General features: G+C 43.2%; 1 protein-coding gene across 3 annotated transcripts in view; it reads left to right on the forward strand.

The window, feature by feature from the left end:
* scube1 (signal peptide, CUB domain, EGF-like 1) overlaps window positions 1-19,272 on the forward strand; it is a 126,548-nt gene that overhangs the window by 2,892 nt on the left and 104,384 nt on the right. For 2 of the 3 annotated variants that reach the window (XM_028570466.1, XM_028570467.1), the window contains exon 2: window positions 1,320-1,442. In XM_028570466.1, the coding sequence (XP_028426267.1) occupies window positions 1,320-1,442 (123 nt within the window). Of the gene's footprint in view, window positions 1-1,319; window positions 1,443-16,705; window positions 16,858-19,272 lie in introns of those variants that run through there. The other variant, XM_028570468.1, reaches the window with a different exon arrangement.

Consider the following 19,272-nt stretch of genomic DNA (forward strand, 5'->3'; position numbering starts at 1 on the left):
ATACAAATAAAGATATGGGGAGTATGTTGAGATGTCGGTATGCCGGCATTTAGGAGATTACATAATCAAAAACATAAGTATATAGCAATGTCAATAAAGCATGGCTTGCTCTTGGGTGGAATTGTTAGGTTTTTGTAAATTAGAGAGTGTGGTCTAGACTTACTCTCTCTGTAAAATGTCCTTAGATAACTACTGTTATGATTTTACACTATCAATAAAATTGAATTGGAGTAAATATGGAGTGCACACCTTTTGATCTTATCTAAGTGCGTTGGTCGACACCCAGCGTTCTGGGATTTGAACTGTACACACACTTCTTGTACAAAAACAAACTGAGATCTGGGATCTGTTAATAGGACACTAAAGGCAACGTGACATCATGACTTTGCGTAAACATACGCCACTTCTTGAGATCAGCCTGTCCATTGACTTACATTACCTCGCGATTGCGTGTCAATTTACGCCGTAGCGAGTAGTATGAAAGGCCGAAAATCCACACAGGGAGGTTGGTCATGGGGGGTGGGGGGTGGATGGGTCAAACAACACAGGACTTTCACCCAGGAGACCGGGAATCGTGTCCCGCGCGTCACGTTTCCTAAACCCAACCGTCGCTTTCTTCCTTTTCCTAAATCCAACCCGTTTGCCGTGATGCTAATTCCTCGAGCCGTCTTTCCTGCTCCGTCTCTGTGTCACTCTTACACTGTTGCCCCTGGCAACCGATAGTGTAGGATCCCCAAAACGGTGGACGGGCTCCGACACCTCCCAAATTGTCACGTGACAGCGAGCTACCATGACGTATGTCCTCATTCTCAATACGGCGTAAGCATACATGCGGATAGCTCCAAATGCGTACAGATAACACGCCACTTGTCCAGTGGAGTAATGATGTTACGTTGTAATGGATATAGCAATATCAATATAAATCCTCTCTGTGTTTAAGAGCAATTTACCAAACAACTATTTAACAAGCAGAACAAAAACCTATGAGAGCTAATCTCAGTTGTATCTCTCTAGTCTGTATCAGAATCCCGGTGATTATTTTACATATTAATATCATTTTTTTACAACCAATAATTAATTGGGGGTTTATTTACTCAAGCATTATATACATGTTTGTGTACCAAATTGTCAGAAATCACAGGTAAATGCGTAGATTTTTGTCAAATAAGCTAGTCAAATAAGCTCATTCTCATTCAGAAAACCCTGATATCAGAACGGTGCATCCCGACTCGGGATTCCCAATTCATACCCAACATCAGGGCTCATTGAATCCACTGGGACTCAGGTCTATTGAGTATTGATTGTTCATGTTTGTGCAGACGCAGATGAGTGCGCAGAAGGTTCGGACGACTGCCACATCGACGCCCTCTGCCAGAACACGCCCAAGTCCTACAACTGCATCTGCAAGCCGGGCTACAAGGGAGATGGAAGGCAATGCGAAGGTGAGTGGCCTTTCCACTTCATCATACTTCCTGTTCACTCCTTTCCCTTCATCTCTACTTTCTGGCCTCATGAACTCTTTGTACTTCAAATGTACCTTGGTAGACCCAAGTACAAAGTGAACGCACACTCAGGACTGGCTGGGATTTAATCATTATGAATGCCAATGCAATGTAAAGCAAATCTGCATCACAGGATCAGTTTTTGCTGCAAGATTGAAGTGAGAATAGATGATTTTACTGCAACTACGTCAGACTCAAGTCCTCAGTACACCTCAAAAAAAGTGCTTGCCGGATTGTTGGAAGCCTCCTGAGCAGTTATTTAAGCCAGGTGATATAAACTTGAGATGAAATATGATTCAGCAGCTACCTGATTCTGCAGTACACCGTTTTACATCAAATCACTGCAGAAAAATATAAGTCTGGTGGATGGTTAAAGCTATAGTGCGTAGTTTCTGTCTCCCCCATGAGGAATTCAAAGTAATGACAGCAACACTGTCGGCGCGTCCACATGATACAAGCCTTCCGTGATCGTGCACAGCCCCCCCTCCCCTCCTCTACGCAGTTGCTAGTAGCCAAGGAGGACACGGAGGATTAAAAAAACATGATGGACTCTTCAGAAGAGGTCATTATCTTCACTCAAGTTTCTGCGCGGGAAAGTCACCGGACACCACAATCTTCTGAACATAGTCACACTGAGAAATCCAGAGAGAGTTGTGTGGAGCTGATAGTCTTAATTAGCTTTGGAGCAACTCATTTGGTAATGGCTTGAATGCAGATGTTCGGATGAACGGATGTTCATTGGTATCAAAATGTTACGCACTACTGTAGTTAATGTTGGATATTTTACTTTTAAACCGTATCCATGGTTTACTTTTCCTAACCCTAAGCATACCTTGTTCCCAAACGTAACCTCACTGTAGGGAGAGGTGCAGTCAGGTACAGGAAGACAATTCCATTTCTCCATGTAGCAAAGATGTCCCGAGGAAATCCCAGTGATTGGTATTAGGCCGTCAAATGCCGATCCCATCTTCACTTAACTCTACTGTGTTTTGTCCACCTCATGCTTCAATTATAGTGTCGCGTGACACCGTGGCGCGGGCCTCCATATATGGCGTGCAGTATTTGGATCAAGAATTTTATGAAAAATGCAGTTGACTACCGCTGCTATTTCAGTGTGTCAGATACATATTTAATCAACATGTAGGTTAATATGTAGGTATCAGATCAGACTCTGTATTGGCAGATATCCAATATACAGGGGTGGAAGAAGTATTCAGATCTTCACTTAAGTAAAAGTACTAGTACCACACTGTAAAAATATTCTGTTACAAGTAAAAGTCCTGCATTGAAAATGTTATGTAAGGCCGTTATATTGTCGGGTAGTTTAATTTAAATTAAAACATTGTATTTTATAAACTACATGTCTTTTGTGTGCAAAAATCTTAATGTGTAAAGTAACTACTATCTAAAGCTGTCAGATGAATGAAGTGGAGTAAAAAGTACAATATTTCTTTCTGAAATGTAGCGCAGTAGAAGTAGAAAGTAGTACTTAAGTAGCCTAGCTCCGCCCTCCTACGTACTTCCGCTCAATTTAAATTTTCCTTCAGTACCACGTCTGGGTTTGTGGTATATTCTTGGGTTTTCTCCGGTCAAATATTTACCGGTCCAATCAGCAAAATGAGGTCGTGGCTGAGAACGATGACGTTGAGGTCGTGCACTAGTTTGAGTTGTAGTTCCGTAATGGCGGCGGAGAAAGATGCGAGTGAAGCCATTCGGTCCGTTGTGGCAACCCTGCCGAATATCCAGAAGTTAAAGCCCAAGCAAGAACAATCTCTGCTGAGTTGTGTTGGTGGCCATGATGTTGTGGCCCTCCTCCACACGCGGTTCGGGAACAGTTTGATTTTCCAGCTTGCTCCGTTAGTGGTGAAGGAGTTGGCTAAGGCTAACACTAGTGGTGCTAAGCCGACGTCACAACCAAACGTTAGCGATTGGTTATGGCAGATCCAGAATGGCTCTGGGCAGATCCAATAGTTTTAAACTTCAACAGAGTACCCGCCTTCAAGGAAGTTAACACTTTTCAATGGAGAGTGGCCAGACCCTCTGTACAAATGAAATGTAGTACAGTACTTGAGTAAATGTACTTAGTTACTTTCCACCACTGCCAATATAAACTTGCATTGGGATTGAGGCAGGAAAGTCAAACGTAAGACACACTCTGATGCCAGGTGTGAACTCCAGTCCATCTTAAACACATCTAGACCTGATCTGGGTGCAAGAACTGGGCCTCTGATGTAACTGCCGGGTCAGACTCAGGCTGTTTCACAACCCAACATACACACACCCTCCAAACCCCCTTCCCAGGTTCTCCCAATTAATGGGGAGGAAGTGGACTGAGCGAGGGTGTCAGGGTGAGACTGGGGCAGCACCTGGCTGCGCGTTCACACCTCCACTCACTTCTGCCCCAAAGCACACCACAGCTGGAGCTCCGGTGAATGCACAGATATGCCGAATCCTAGCTCGCTCACTCACACATTCATTTACACACACACACACACACACACACACACACACACACACACACAGTGTAATCCTCTAATCTTTTCCCATGTACCGTGCGCTCCACTGCTCGTAACAAGACAGATTGCTTTCATATAAATGATGCTACAGTCCTTTTGCATTGTTGAAACCTCGACAAAGTAAAATGTACTGCAACTTGGGTCTCATTTTTGTAGTTCATTCCTATCAGTTATGATAACATTGTACTCACCAAATTATTTTCTGAGAGATGGCAGCTGGCAGTAATAACACAAATTTAGACAACACAAAGTTAGCTGAAGTCACAGTCACCAAAGCAATGGGCTTTCAATCCAAAGGCTTTACTCTGCCACATAGACTGTATAATATTAATGGATAAAGCATCCGGTTCGGCGAAGTGCTGCAAATGCGGAAGTGCCTTAAACCTGCGTTCTATCTGAATTCCAGCAGGGGGTGACTCCTTAAACCTGCATTCTATCTGAATTCCAGCAGGGGGCGACTCCTTAAACCTGCATTCTATCTGAATTCCAGCAGGGGGTGACTCCTTAAACCTGCATTCTATCTGAATTCCAGCAGGGGGCGACTCCTTGAACCTACATTCTATCTGAATTCCAGCAGGGGGCGACTCCTTAAACCTGCATTCTATCTGAATTCCAGCAGGGGGCGACTCCTTAATCCTGCATTCTATCTGAATTCCAGCAGGGGGCGACTCCTTAATCCTGCATTCTATCTGAATTCCAGCAGGGGGCGACTCCTTAAACCTGCATTCTATCTGAATTCCAGCAGGGGGCGACTCCTTAAACCTGCATTCTATCTGAATTCCAGCAGGGGGCGACTCCTTAAACCTGCATTCTATCTGAATTCCAGCAGGGGGAAACGTGCAGTTGCAAAAGGAGGTCGGTTGAAGTCTATTGGCGTTTTTCCATTACATGGTACCTGCTCGACTCTACTCTATTCGGGTCGACTCGACCGCGGTGCACCGTCCTCCATTTTCCATTGCAGATTTAGTATCGCCTCATGCGTGAGGCGAGTGTGGATGGTCGTCATAGCGACGCCGCAGGAAACTGCCGTGACCTAACTCATTTTTGGAATTATGGTCTCGTTGATTTTAAAATTGGTGATAAAGCAGGGGGTGTTTTAGGGCATCTAAAATCGTCACATCCGCAACCATAATGGCTGCGCCCGTAACGGCAAACTAGACGACTCATATCAGATCAACGCAGCCCAATGTGTGACGTCACACATGCTCTGTCCATTAATATTTTACCGTCTATGTTCTGCCACCTCTATCAGTCAGGGCTGTAGTCCGAGATTCCAGAAGGTTTTCTATTGTCTCGGACTCGCCTTGGACTCGTTGGTATTTGGACTCGGACTTGTCTCTGACTGTTGTTAAACTAAAATTAAAAAGACTCAACATAAAATGTGAAGTTGCACTTCAGCTTTATGTGACTTTTTGGACTCGGTCTTGACTTGGACTCAAACCTTTTTGGACTCGGTCTTTACTCTGTCTCTTATAGTCCTGGTCTTGGACTCGACAAAGGTGGACTTGACCACAGCCCTGCTATCAGCTGTCACCAAGTCGCACAATGATCATAGATCCTGACCAACTTCTGCACTCTTTATTAAGCAGCCATTAGCACGTAGTGATGATGTCCTACCTTAATACAGGGGTTCCTTTCTCATTGGTTTCTATGCAAATGATCCACCACTTTATTGAAATCCAGACACACACACACACACACACACACACACACACATGCACACACACACACACACACAGTCTGAAGGAGGCGTCCTGAATAACAACAGCTCCTCTGTCCTCTGAGAGGAGACAGAGAGGGTTCAGGCTTTTCAAGAATATGATCTTCCTCCCATAAAGCTGCTGTCTGAGCGGACCCATCATGCCAGCCACGTTTTATTACATCACTTCACCCAGGCCAGCATTTGAATCAGTGTGTGTGTGTGTTTCTGTGTAAGTGTGTGTATGTCTGAGTGTGTGTGGAAGCTGTACTCTGCTTCGATGGAGCTTGAATGTCAGCTACGTTTGATTACTTCCCCAGTGTACATACAGCATTAAAACGCTTCTGCGTGTAGGTATGGAACACCATTAAAGTCAATATTAAATACATGCATACATACATACAATAAACAATTTGGGCTAGGAAATAAATATGGCTGGGAAATAAATCCTGAAATAAATAAATGATGCAAAAAATGTAATTATAAATACATAAACAAGTCATCATAGTTCAATAAATAAATACATTTGAAATGATAAATTCCATTTTTCAAAGGATTATTTTTTTTTCTTATTTCAAGGGACTTTTATTTAAAAATTCAACATTTACTGTATTTATTTTTATAATTCCAAATTTTTTTTTTTTTTAAACTCTCTTCTTATTTCCATTTCTTTTATTCAAATGAATGGGGCGTGAATATCTTACAGATTCAGACCAGAGCAACTAGCTAGGCACAGCTGTGGTCCCTTCAAACTATAGTGGGCTGGCCGCCAGCGGAAGTACTAGCACCAGCAGCTAACTAGCTGCTAGCTAGCTGCTAATTGAAGAAAACCCCAGCAGCTAGCCGGGGGTCTTATCCCCAATGGTCTGATCCCAGCAAACCTTCGGTTGCGGCAGCAACTTAATGTCTGATCTGAAGCAGTCTCAATGGCAGGGAGTGAGATGGACGGACCGCCGCCGTGCACTAGCTAGTTAGCCTATAAACCAGACAAATCTGCCGAGCTCATGTTTTATTTGCTTTGGCAGTGATTTGCTGGTGGCGGTGCCAGGCTACTAGTTGCTTTAAGCTTGATTTATGGTTCGGCGGAGGCTCCACGAAGAGCTTCGCTGTAGCCTACGTAAGTGGCCTGAAGTTTATACTTGTGCGTTGGCGTCTGCGTCGATCTCTTTAAGAGAATAGCAGAGCCGGCGTGTGTGTGTGGGTGGTAGAGCGAGTGAGAGATTGACGGTGATTAGCTTCAGAGCGAGTACCGACTCTAGAGTCCTAGTGAGAGAAACAAAGTGTCTCCCCTGTACTTTCTGACCATGATGGGAAATCCGCTCCTTGATTTCATGTTGTTTATGGAGAAGGAGAACCAGGAAATGGGGGAAATGCAATGCTACCAAGACACGGCCAAGCGTGCGCCGTTGCGACGTGTAGTTACATTTTCCAATAGGTGCACGTCAGGCTGTGGCGTAGGGTACGGCGTAGTGTCAGGCTTGGATCCAGCTTAGGGTTCGTTTCTCCACATACCTACGTACGTAGCCATGGCGTCGATTTAACGCAGGAGCATAAATCGGCCTTTAGTCTGGTTTGAATCTGTGAGATAACCACACCCTCTTCATTTAAATTTGAAAAATGGAAATAAAAATGTCCTTAGGAAATGCCTTGAAATAAATAAAAAGTAGTCCTTTGAAACACGTTATTTATTAAATAAAAACCTATTTATTTATTGAACTATGTTGACTCATTTATATATTTATTGTTTTATTTCAGTATTTATTTCATAGGCATATTTATTTATTTCATAGGCATATTAAAAAATATATTTATTTAATATTGAATTAAATGGCATTCCATAAGTATGTACATTTGTGTGTGTGTCAAACATGCTTCACAACACCACCATATATTCATCCATTGAACTCCTCCCAGCGATGAGGCAGCAGCTCGTGACAGGGACGTCAAATGAAGACAGACGGTCGGAGGGAGTTGACCACTGACCCCGTTGATTAGATATGGCCGCTGTAATTGGCCGGCTGTGTTTTCCATCATCAGGCATTACGGGCCACTTTGCAGGCCAGCGCCATTAGCGGCTCTCCTATTCCTGGAAGCACCTGGAAGAAGCAGAGCGCCTGGGCTCGTCCTCTTTCCCTCAGGTCTTCTCTGTTTCTTTATTACCAGCGTCATTCCATATCAGCAACGACTCACTCAACAGTCTAGTAAAACATACAGTGGGGGAAATTGGATACAACTGAGGGTCTGCATAGACTTTTTTACTCCGCAATGCTGAAATGCTCAAGAGAACATTGGCTCAGAAATGTAAGATCTATCCACACGGTTATCTCTCATCTGTCATCTTATCATTATTATTTTCTGTCCAGATCACCTGTGTTTATTCAGAGACTTCCATATGCACCCTTCATACTCCATATCCTCGGATGCAATGTGTTATTTTTATTGTCAGGCTAGTTATAACATCTAGGCCTCTGTGTGGTTTGGCACTATCTGCTGGCAGAAAGACCAGCAGCAAAATGTGCAAAGTAAATTGTAACAAAAGTGAAAAGATGCAGTTAATTGAAAATAATGAGCAGGGTAGGTTATCCCTCTACCAGCCTGATGACACAAACTTTATTATAGTTTAAATTGCCACTTCACTACTGAGATCAGCCTCCAGAAAAACTAATCATGGTACAGCTTCTTGACAGAATGCTGAGGAGAACACCCCTAACAATAAGGAAATGATTCTCCCTCCCCATCAAATTACATTACATCTACTTAATAACCTTGAGTTATATCAGTATAATATAATTCGGACTGTCAGTCTGTATGTCTATTTAGAAGCTACAGTATTTAGATAATGGTGAAGGCAGAATATTAATATCCATCCATCCATCCATCCACCCATCCATCCATCCATCCAGTCTGTATGTCTATTTAGAAGCTCTTTAAATAATGGCGAAGGCAGAATTTTAACATCCATCCATCCATCCATCCACCATTTTCTGCCGACTATCCGGTGCTGGGTCACAGTGGAGCTCCCTCCGGATGTCTCTGCTCCTCACCCTGTCTTGAAGGGTGAGCCCAGCCACTCTAAAGAGGAAACTCTTTTTGGCCCTTTTGTATCTGTGATCTAATTCTTTCATTCTTCACTACCCAACACTCATGGCCATAAGTGAGGGTTGCAATGTAGATCGACTGGTAAATTGAAAGCATTGCACTCACTCTCAGCTGCTCCTTCTTCACCAAAACAGTCCGGACGACACCCACATCACTGCTGGCGCTGCAACAATCCGTCTGTCCATCTTCCGATCCATTTTACCCAAACTCAGACCCTGAGATACTTGAACTTCTTTACTTGGGGGCAGCAACTCACTCCAAACCCGGAGGGAACAATCCACTGTTTTCCGGCAGAGAACCATGGCCTCAGACTTGGAAGGTGCTGACTCTCATCCCGACCTCTTCACGATTGAACGAAAACCACCCCAGAAATGCTGGAGGTCACAGTCTGATAAAGCCAACAGAACCACATCATCTGCAAAGAGTGGAGAAGCAATTTGGAGGTACCCAAACCGGACACTGCGTTGACATCCTGAACTTTTCTGAAGTGGTGCTCTTGGTCAAAAACTCTGTGTGAACGATTGAGATAAGTATGTGATGCAGCCTGTAACTTCAATGTGTATGTTATGCAGCAACATGTCTGAATTTCTTTGTTAGTTCAGAAAAAGGTCCTGCATTTTAAAAAGAAGAAGCAGGGGGCTATGTTGGTTATTATCGAAATGATTTGTTTTAAATCTAATGTCTGTCGGAACAAGGCCTTATTGCAAACCTACTTTAGTCTAACTGTGCAACTGTATCCATCTACATTGGCAAATACTCAATATTAAAGGACCAGGATCAAGAGCTAAAACATTGGGCCTTGACCTTATGTCCAGTTCTTACTTTAATATTTCCTAATTAAAGTGTTTTTGCCATTTTCCCAGAAAAATCCTTTGGCTCAGAGTAAGTGATTTGTTTGCAGGGAAGTACAGTTCAGAAACACCACAGCAATGAGAGCCGAGCACTAAAGAAGCTGCCAAAGAAAGCAACAACGTGAAGTGGTTTGACTTTCCCATACAAAAGAAAAGCTAAATGTGCTGGGTCAGGCCAAAAACCCAACGTACCTTTGTCAAGATCGAAAAGCTCTACGTGGTCAAAATATCAATAGGAACTTGTGAATTGGTCAACTCGCAATCAGTAAAATGTACGGACATCATTTTTTACTTTCCTTTTTCTGAAGAAAGCCACACGGACATGGAGTGTATTGATGATGATGGCCTGTGTGGCACCACATTGAGAAAACTCTCGCTTGCTCTTGTGCTTTTGTAACGGCTGGGACGCGAGCCCCGGTGACCAAGGGAGACGACCTGTGCTCTCAGCCTCTGCTACACTTCGGCACTACAAATTAGCAGCTCGCAAGCTGCATTGTTCTGCCAGGAACCGGCATGGCCCCGTAGTTCAGCAGGACTCGGCGGGATCACCCCCCCCCAGCCACAGCGAGTTTCGCCCAGACCGGTGACCATGGGTGTTCCACCGCTGACCATGGGTACTTTGGAGTGCTCCCATCAGGACTGTGTCCTCAGGATAGTAATTTTCTCAAATTAATGTGTTTCTTTCAAAGCTCCTCGCCACTGAAATTGGATGTGGAGTTTATGAACGCTGCCCTTTCTGTAGATTTTTCCACAAGCTGATACTGCCGGCTCGTTATGGAAAAATGTGAACTTTTATCCCTGTGCTGTCAAATGAAGAGTATGTGGGAGCAGCTGTGTATCAGTCCAGCCTGCTGTACTGCAAGTGTGTGTGTGTGTGTGTGTGTGTGTGAGACACAACTCAGTGCCAGAGTTGTCTCCCTGTTTATAGAGGGATCTGGCGGAACCGTAACCGTCTGTTGATAGAGTGTTGTGAGCACTTGTTTACCAAGCTGAGAGTAAAAAATTCAAAGGATTATGACAAAATGAATCACTGAATCAAAGAGACTTTGCTGTGTTTTCAGAGTTCAGGGCAGAAGAAAACTCCATGAGCTTTGGGAGATAAGTGATGGCATTCCTGCTGCAAAAACCCATCGTAACAACAACAATTTGAAATGTCAAGTCTTTAAATCTCCTAAAAGTCTAACCAAACTTCACTTATTTTTCTTTATGTTGCCTTATTTCAACACGGCTTGTGTGCTGGGATTCATTTCGGTGGTACTGAAGGTAAACTTCAGGTGAGGATATTCTTTTACAAAACTGATGAACTGATGAACGAAGTAAATAACATTTGAGGATTAATCGTTGGGGAGAAAGTGTGATTTTGATACATAGTTACAGGTTCAGTGGCCTGTTAAAATGTACATTTTTTACAGTGTATGATGGTCCAGAGGGATGAGTGATCTGGCTGGTTGCCACAGAGCTGTCAGTGGCCTGCAAAAACAGCCCTGTGTTTACTTAGGATGTGTCACTCACAGACTAATTGATTGGTTTTCATCGACTGCCAATTGCACTGAATACAAACCCCTCTCATTATGTGTTTTAACACTAATGTGTGTTTTACAGTAGCCGCAGCCAAGCTGGCCGTCGTAAAGTCAAAATGACCTAGATCTTGCCGGCGCGCCCGGATTTATAGCGCACCACTCTTCAGTCCTTCCAGAAAAAGACAAAAGTCCTTGATTATGCGATGGAATATGTGGGATATTTATGCAATTTTATGCAATGAAATTGCAGGAACTTGCAAAAACTGCAGTTTGATGAAAAAGAGAAAAAAAAGTTACCCCCCCAACATCCTGCTTCTCCATGATGTTCACGTTGCGTAATTACGTCACTTCATAACGTTCCCATGGCAACAGGGGAAAATGGCTGCTCTTGTGTAAAGTAAATGCAACACTTTTCAACTTTCTGCTAAAACTTTTTTAGACTGAAAATGCGGGGATTAGGAAATCATGAAAGCCCCGCATATTTTGCACGGAAATCTGCAATTTATGCGGCGGCGAAAGTGCACTGTATTTGAAAAAATGCGGCCCCCGCATCAATATGCAGACTTTGGCTGACTATGCATTGAATTATGCGATCGCATAATCGCGTTTTTCTCGAGCGACTGACTCTTTTTTTTTCAGCGGCGCACGACTAAGCGGAAACAGGAAGCATGAACGAGTTCCTGGGCAACGTGATGCCAGGACTCTCAGAGTGACTGCAAGTCTCTCTGGTAAACTCACTGGGTTAAGATGAGTTCTTTTATGGTGAATGAAAGGCTCGATCCGACCAAGTAGCTCATCCAATCAAATCGAAGCATTGGCGTCAATGCTGCTGCCAGTTCTGCCGTTGTTTACCTTCTTCTTCTTCTAGTCTGTAGAAAGAGCAAAGTCAGTAGTCTTTCCTCATTAGCACCACCTCTGTTCAGGAGAAGACTGCAACTAGTGGCGCGACCACCAGCGGGGGAATATAAATAGTCACGCTGATTCCACAAAGTGAGATTTGCGCGTGCTAGCGGAGTGAGGCAGCGTGATGGCAGCGTGACGTATACGTTGGTTGCTCGAGTCGAAGAAAATCATTCAAGATGGCGGAAACGCTTCAGGACATGGCATTTCTCAATATATCTGATATGTTTGGCATTTTATCTCATATATTTTTTTACTTCTATTGATAGATAACTACTTTTAAATCTCTGGTGAGTTGTGAGTTCAGTCTGAGGCTGAGCTGGAAGTAACACAGAGACAGGCACACTCCCACACACATGGTCAGTGTGTCTGTTGATGGCTCTCTTCCAGCTGATACCCATTTCCCACTGGTCAAAAAACCCACTAACATCTGGCTTTTGCCTTAAGTGGGAAAGGTTAAAATCGTCCTGTGTTCCCGTGACAAACGATTCGGCATTAGTTACAGGTATTTATTGGCTCCAGCTCTAATCGGCAGTGATAGAAACGTGACAACCGGGTGGACACTTTTTCGGCCCTTTTTTCCCCTCCGTCTGTAACTTTTCCACGCAGCGCTCGGTGATCGTTCCAAATTAGTCGGCACTGAGTTTGAAAGAGAGACTGAATGTGTAACAGATAGAAAAAGAAGTAACCAACATAACATTGTCTCTGGCCTCCATGCTGCATTCTACTGTCAACTAACCCTGTTTTCGTTAGTTCGTGGCATTGAACGTGACACACCAGGAAAAAAATCTGAAATGCATACTCGTCTACTGGCAATGGGAAAGGAGTCTATTTTTAATGGGTTCACTCGTGTTTAAAAAAATTGGGGATGTACAAACACTGAAAACAGCATGAAAGTGCACTTTAAGTAATACATTACAGTACATACATACAGTAATTCTACCTGGAATGTGACCCCGACTAGCCAATGCAGTGCATTGTCAGATGATGTTACAAACACATATACATATGATGTGATCAATATGTATTCATTATCGACATCGGAATGGAGACTTGACATCCTTTTTCTGGGTTTGAGTTTGGGGCCGTACCATACCTTCCAATGCATTTTTGTTTGTAAGAATTCGGAACATATTATAAAAGATACCCTGCCAGCTTGAGACTGGATTGTACTTGCAACCACAGTAACGAACACCTGACCTGCTTTACAGAGACAGAGGCAGAGGGGAAGCAGGCATCTCATGGGAAGAATGGATGGCGATGGAGACGGCGCAGGTGGGAGGGCGAGAGGGAGTAGTGGCAGACAATTACTAGGCCATTGTCTGCCTCGCGTCTGCACCTCCGTCATCAGTCAGCCGCTCTCCTCACTGGCTAGCTGCAGACACGCACACACCTACCTCAATTCAAACCCACACACACGCACACTCACAATCTCACAAACGCAACCCACCCAACACAGATTCCGTCCGCGCACCTCCCTCCCTCTCCTGTCTCTGTCTGCTTCTCCCATGCTCAGACTCAGTGGAGCAGGTCAGATTCATTCAAGCTCAGGCTTTATATATAGATACAGTGACCTCATGCCAGCATCTCCAAGCCGCTTCCTTGTCTATCGCTGACGGATGATGTCTGGCACTGCGGGGTGGAAATGTCCCACTGAAAAAGGGAGAAAAGAAATTCCCTGCGGCTTGGTAATGACGTTAGATTTCACTCCACAGCTGAGATTTAAGTGTGCGTTGGATGTGCCGACAAAGACCTGCATAAAGACGGGCTTTATGTCGTAACACGTACAGTAAACACTCTGTCTGACTCCACATGTGAGAGAGAAAAAAAAAAATCCATCGAAATGAGTGGGCTTGACTTGATAACCAGGTGGTTGCTTTGTGGCTTGTTCTTGAAAAAGCAGTCGGCCACACTCCTGGTTTCGCCCTGTCATCTGACCTCGTGAATAGGCACACATGGTTGTTATTTTGGGACACGAGCGAGTGGAAATGTTTGCTGAAGTCTGTTAAAACCAATTTGATCTACAAGCTTAAGGGCCCTATCTTGCACCCGGTGCAGCGCGGCGCATGGCCCGACGCAGTTGACAATTTCCCATCCAGCGCCCGTGTCGTTTAAATAGCATATGCACCTGCGCCCATCTTTGCACCCATGGGCATGCTGGTCTTACAGGTAGGTGTGTTCAGGTGAATTCTTGACGTATTGCTATCTTGAGGCAGCGGGAAGTGATCGCGCCATTAACCAACAACAACCTGGTCTAAAGTTAATAATGCAGCATTTCATTGTTATTTTAACAGCACATTAGTAAAATGTGTATGCACAGTGCGCGCACACCATGCTTGTTGGGAAGCGCAGCAGCACACAAACATGCAAAAGATTATAAATAAAAATATTACAGTGAAAATCCACCATCATAATAGCAATGCGCCAAGGTCCAAACGCGCCTGGCTTCGAAAGGGAATGGGAGATGATCTCTGATTGGTTTATTGCATGTTACGCCCAAAACACACCTATGAATTAATGGAGACACTAAGTACAACCCTTTGGAACCATGCGCCCGACGCACAGACCCTTTTTTCCGCCGTCAAACTAGCAAAAGTGGATTCGTACACGCCCTGGACGCACCCTGCGCCAGGCGCTTCACGGCGTGCGCTTAGATCGTTAAAATAGGGCCCCTAAGACCTGTTCTGCTGATATGTTTTAATGTGACGGTCAAGCAGATGTACGCAACATTCATCCCCTGGGTATTTGTAATTGATAACTTTAGGGTATCTGCCCAAAATAACCCAATGACAAGTAGTATCGAAACTTCTCCAGTCAGACGATACCTGCATTAAATTTTTTTTTGTACCCAGATCTAGAAAAAAATGACTATTTTTATGGTTTTGCTTTCAGCCAATGCAAGTGTTCTTCGATTAAATGTGACGTGTGATTGGCCCACAACAATAAATGATAAAAGGTATCAAATGAAGTACTCTGTTGGTATCGGTATCATTTTAAATTTTTTATTGGTACTTGTATCTTTATTTTTTAAACAATACCCAGCCCTAGTGACTAGTGATGCTTGTTTGGGAAGTCACACTTGCCAGGCTATAGCTGCACTTTGGGTCCATCACCAAGAGAAATTGCCTTAGGATTTTGCTGCATTCATTGGTTTTGGGCCACTAGCGGGAAGTAGAACGTTCACATACACACAGCCATATAGGTCCTTTTGATGGCAGACATTTTGATAATTTTTAATTGCAGCAAAAGCACAGGTGCAACTCATAACATTAACGAGGGCTTAATTCTATTTAACACCAGGGCACTGCAACAGGAAAACCTAAATGGAATGGAGCCATTGTTAATGTTAATAATTACACCTGTTTTTTTTCTGCCTTTTTTTTATTAGGACTTGTCAAAATCATCATTGTTATCTAATAAAAGTGGCTAATGTGTAAGCAAGCTAATACACATGGACACCCAGCAGACATAATGCAACATTACCATTCATTTTAAGTCATGTTTCTGGTCACTTGAAGAATGTAAGTCTAATATTCATGCTTCACTGAGCTCTGTCATGGTCTCAGTCAACTGCTGATACTATGGCTGTGTCTGAAATCACTCCCTATCGACTAATCCTATATGGTGTCCACCATTTTATCTTTATTTAAAATTGTGAGTTCCTCAATGTGCTGCTCATCATTGAGTAAACTGTTGAGTGTCCTTTGTATAGGGAGTAGTGAATGAATGAATAAGGGAGTGATTTTGGACACAGCCTATATGTAAGTCATTGTAGCTTGCTAGATGTTTGAATATTTGCACTAACTAGTCCCTAATTGAAGTTTGGTGCTGGGGAAGTAGTGTGTAAACAACTTGGGTGGGTAAACAATAACATGTAGAGCTTAGAAATATATATTGTTTTACAGCATGGTAACACTATGCTAAAAAGAATAGCTTGTAGTTCTTTATTGGCAACTGGCAAAACTTTATTTCGGGCGACCTGGTTATTACAAACACAGTGTGCCAGCAAATCACTTTAATGTCTAACAATGGCCTAGGCCTTTATACACAACGAGTAAACACTGAGCAACATTAACATTCATGTGGAATCGTGCTTGTGGCCACCTAACTAATGGAAGTCCAATATTCATTCTCTTGTCATCCACCAACCCCTGACAAAAATAGCTGAGTTATAATGTTAGCTTGCTCTCTGCTAACATTAGTTTTCTGTCATTTGCTGAGCAGGTAGCAACACAGTGGGTTTATTAGAGCTTGTTTTACTTTTTGTTAGATGAATATCTGCGTTTTCTTGCTTTCTTCACTAGTTAGCTTGCTATGCTAACTTTGTCTTTTTGCCCTGTGATGCCTGGCAGGTGTGTGTTTTGTATTTTTTACAGCCATGTTGTTTGCTAAAACTTGAACCTGAAATCCTGGATAGGTTTTTTGGCCAACTTGAGGACTGAAGGTTCACAGCTAAACATGTAGGTTAATTTGTATATCATACATTTTGACATAGCACAAAAAAACAAGGTCCAGCTAATATAAACAAGGGGCTCCACTCCATTAATTTCCCCAGTAAGCTGTGCCAGTGAGCCAGCCCAGCAGACACAAAACCAGAGTCCTGGAAAAATATCTAAATGGGATGCAGCCATCGTTAATTACACCACCTGGGCTTTTCATGCTATGTCTGCTGTGAAAATACCCATTATCACCTAATAAAATTAGCCAATGTGTCAGCAAGGAAACACATTTAACGGCACAATTCCCGGCAGACAAAGAGCACCTTCGAATGTAAGTCAAATGTGCATTTTTTTTTTTTTGCTCTGGTGTGGACAATTAACTGTATACAGTCTAGGGTGTGGACTCTACCAAGTTTATGTAAGCTTGCTATTTAACTGTCTTTGCTAGCTAGATGCTATATTTGCTATTTGCTAGAGCGAACAGTTACTCTCCTTTTAGTTCTTGTTTGTTATCTATTAAGTTTAAGCTAAGCTTGCTACATGTCTGGTAAACTGTCTACACTATAGTCGCTAACTTTGCTAGTTACTAACTTTTTCTCTTGACAAGCTCAACATTCTTAATAGCCTTTAGCGTTGAGTTTTGTTTTATAAAATGAAAAGTTAACGTGCTTGAAAGAATTACTAGTAGTAGTTTGTAAAGCTTTATTCATCTTTTTTGTAACTTTGAGGCAGGAGGAACCCACAAAAAGCTGGCAGACAGACACGTGACATATTTCTTTTTATCAATTTGTAACGTGAAACTGTTTAGCAAACATCTGTTTACATATCAGCAGATATACAGAGCAATGTTTGCAACTTGGTGCTGTGTTTCTAGCCATATGACTAATGTAAGTCCAATATCCACTCTCATTTTAGCTAGAAATATCTTTATTTTTTTCTTCAGCTGCTAAATATTCCACTTCTAGTTGCTAGTTTTCCTAGTTTTCCTACTGCTAGTTTTGCTCTCATTGTGGGTAATTTAATGCTGGGCAGGTAGTGGGTATATCAGTCCATATTTGCTGAAAACAAAGAACAGTGTGAGGCCCTGTCAGTCACATTGCATTTAGAAAATATAGCGTCATTTAGTGGTGCTGTAAAGGACCAAGAAAGTGATTTTACTACAAACTGCGTATACTGCCCCCCAACCAAGGGGGTAAGCTTCGCTTCAGAACGTGAACCTCCGATGGCGCCATTTTGTTGCTACAAAGCGATCACCTCTTGTTAGCATTACACTGACCGCCATTTTTTTTTTACGTCACTTGACTGCGAATAACTTTACATCTGAAGCGTTTAAAGACTCTATTTGTCCGTTGTTTATTTCTAAAGAAACACGACAATGTATAAAAGGCTCCATTACCTTGTACCTCACGTTATGGCTCCGTAGCAGACGTTACTTACTGTCGCACAGTAGAGGAATTACCGTATAGTACAGGAGAATCTCGCAGGCAGTTTCGACTTACATTAGCTGTTTAGGTTTAATTACTAATGTTAACTAGCATGTTAGTTAGCAATAATTAGCCTGTGCCTATGTTATCTCCTTACATATACCTACGCTCTCCGTCTCTGTAAGATTGGGAATGATTGAGATTTCTCTTGTCACAGCTACCAGAAGACTTACAACTTTCAGACACGTTGCTCACGTCACATTTACGTTGTCTCTGTCAGTTGGAGGCTGCGCAGTAAAGCAAGAGATCACCGGAAAAGTGCTTCTAATAGCCTTCACTGGTCTCCGTCCAGAGCAACGGGGTCTATTGGTCCATTATATACTGTCTATGCTCCTAACCCCACTGCTCTGCTTCACACTTGTTTACTGTTGTTTGATTCATGGTCAGTTTTAACAGGGGTAACAGCAGGGTAACACATAATAGCTGCAGAGATTTAAAAAAACAAGTGTTATACATGCATACACAAGTTATAGGCCTACATTATTGTCAGGAAATTAGTGTTTAGTCATTCTACGTGGCATTGCTTACACGTATAACTCACAGACCTGCAGACACCCTGCATGGAGTGCAAGCAGCATCCCCTCCTCTCCTTTTCTCCTTTACTCCCACTGCCTTTCAGCTCGCTGTCCGGTTAGGGGGCGTGGGCCCGTCAGTGAAGGCGCCTAATTCTCTTGATGAGACGTGGAGCAATTACAAAACGAGCATATGTGAGCGGAAGCAGCAGCAGCCCGTCTGAAGCTGTCGGGGCACCGCTGTCCGATGTCAACAACAGCTCAGGGGCAGGAAGTGGCACTGCTTGGGGGCATGTAGGCTAGCAGCCCAGTCTCATGCCAGGTCGTTATATAGTCACGTTATTGTAATCTATTAAGTCGTGGACAGGTTACGTAAATGCCGTTTTTTTTGTGTGGCGATTACGAAAATGAAAGCAATGCATTTTAATGGGAAGCATATTTCGTGATCCCAGAACGCTGACGGTAGCGAGTAGTTGATAAGGCGAAAGTCCGCGTAGGGAGGTTGGTCGGGGTGGTGGATGGACGTCTTGGACTTTTCAAGACGTCGGGAAGTTGCATGGGATCATGGGAGTTGTCTTCATTTGAAACCACCATTGCCGATTAAAATGTATCCGTTTACGTACGAGTTAATGTAATAAAGTTGTATTCACATTAAGTACAGCCTGTCATTTCAATGAAATAGGAGCAGTGTTTCCCACGTAATTACTTAGATTCTATATGTATTGTAGCTGACCAGTTAGAGAGCAAGCA

This window comes from Perca flavescens, chromosome 23, assembly GCF_004354835.1.
Source record: "Perca flavescens isolate YP-PL-M2 chromosome 23, PFLA_1.0, whole genome shotgun sequence".
Lineage (NCBI taxonomy): Eukaryota > Metazoa > Chordata > Actinopteri > Perciformes > Percidae > Perca > Perca flavescens.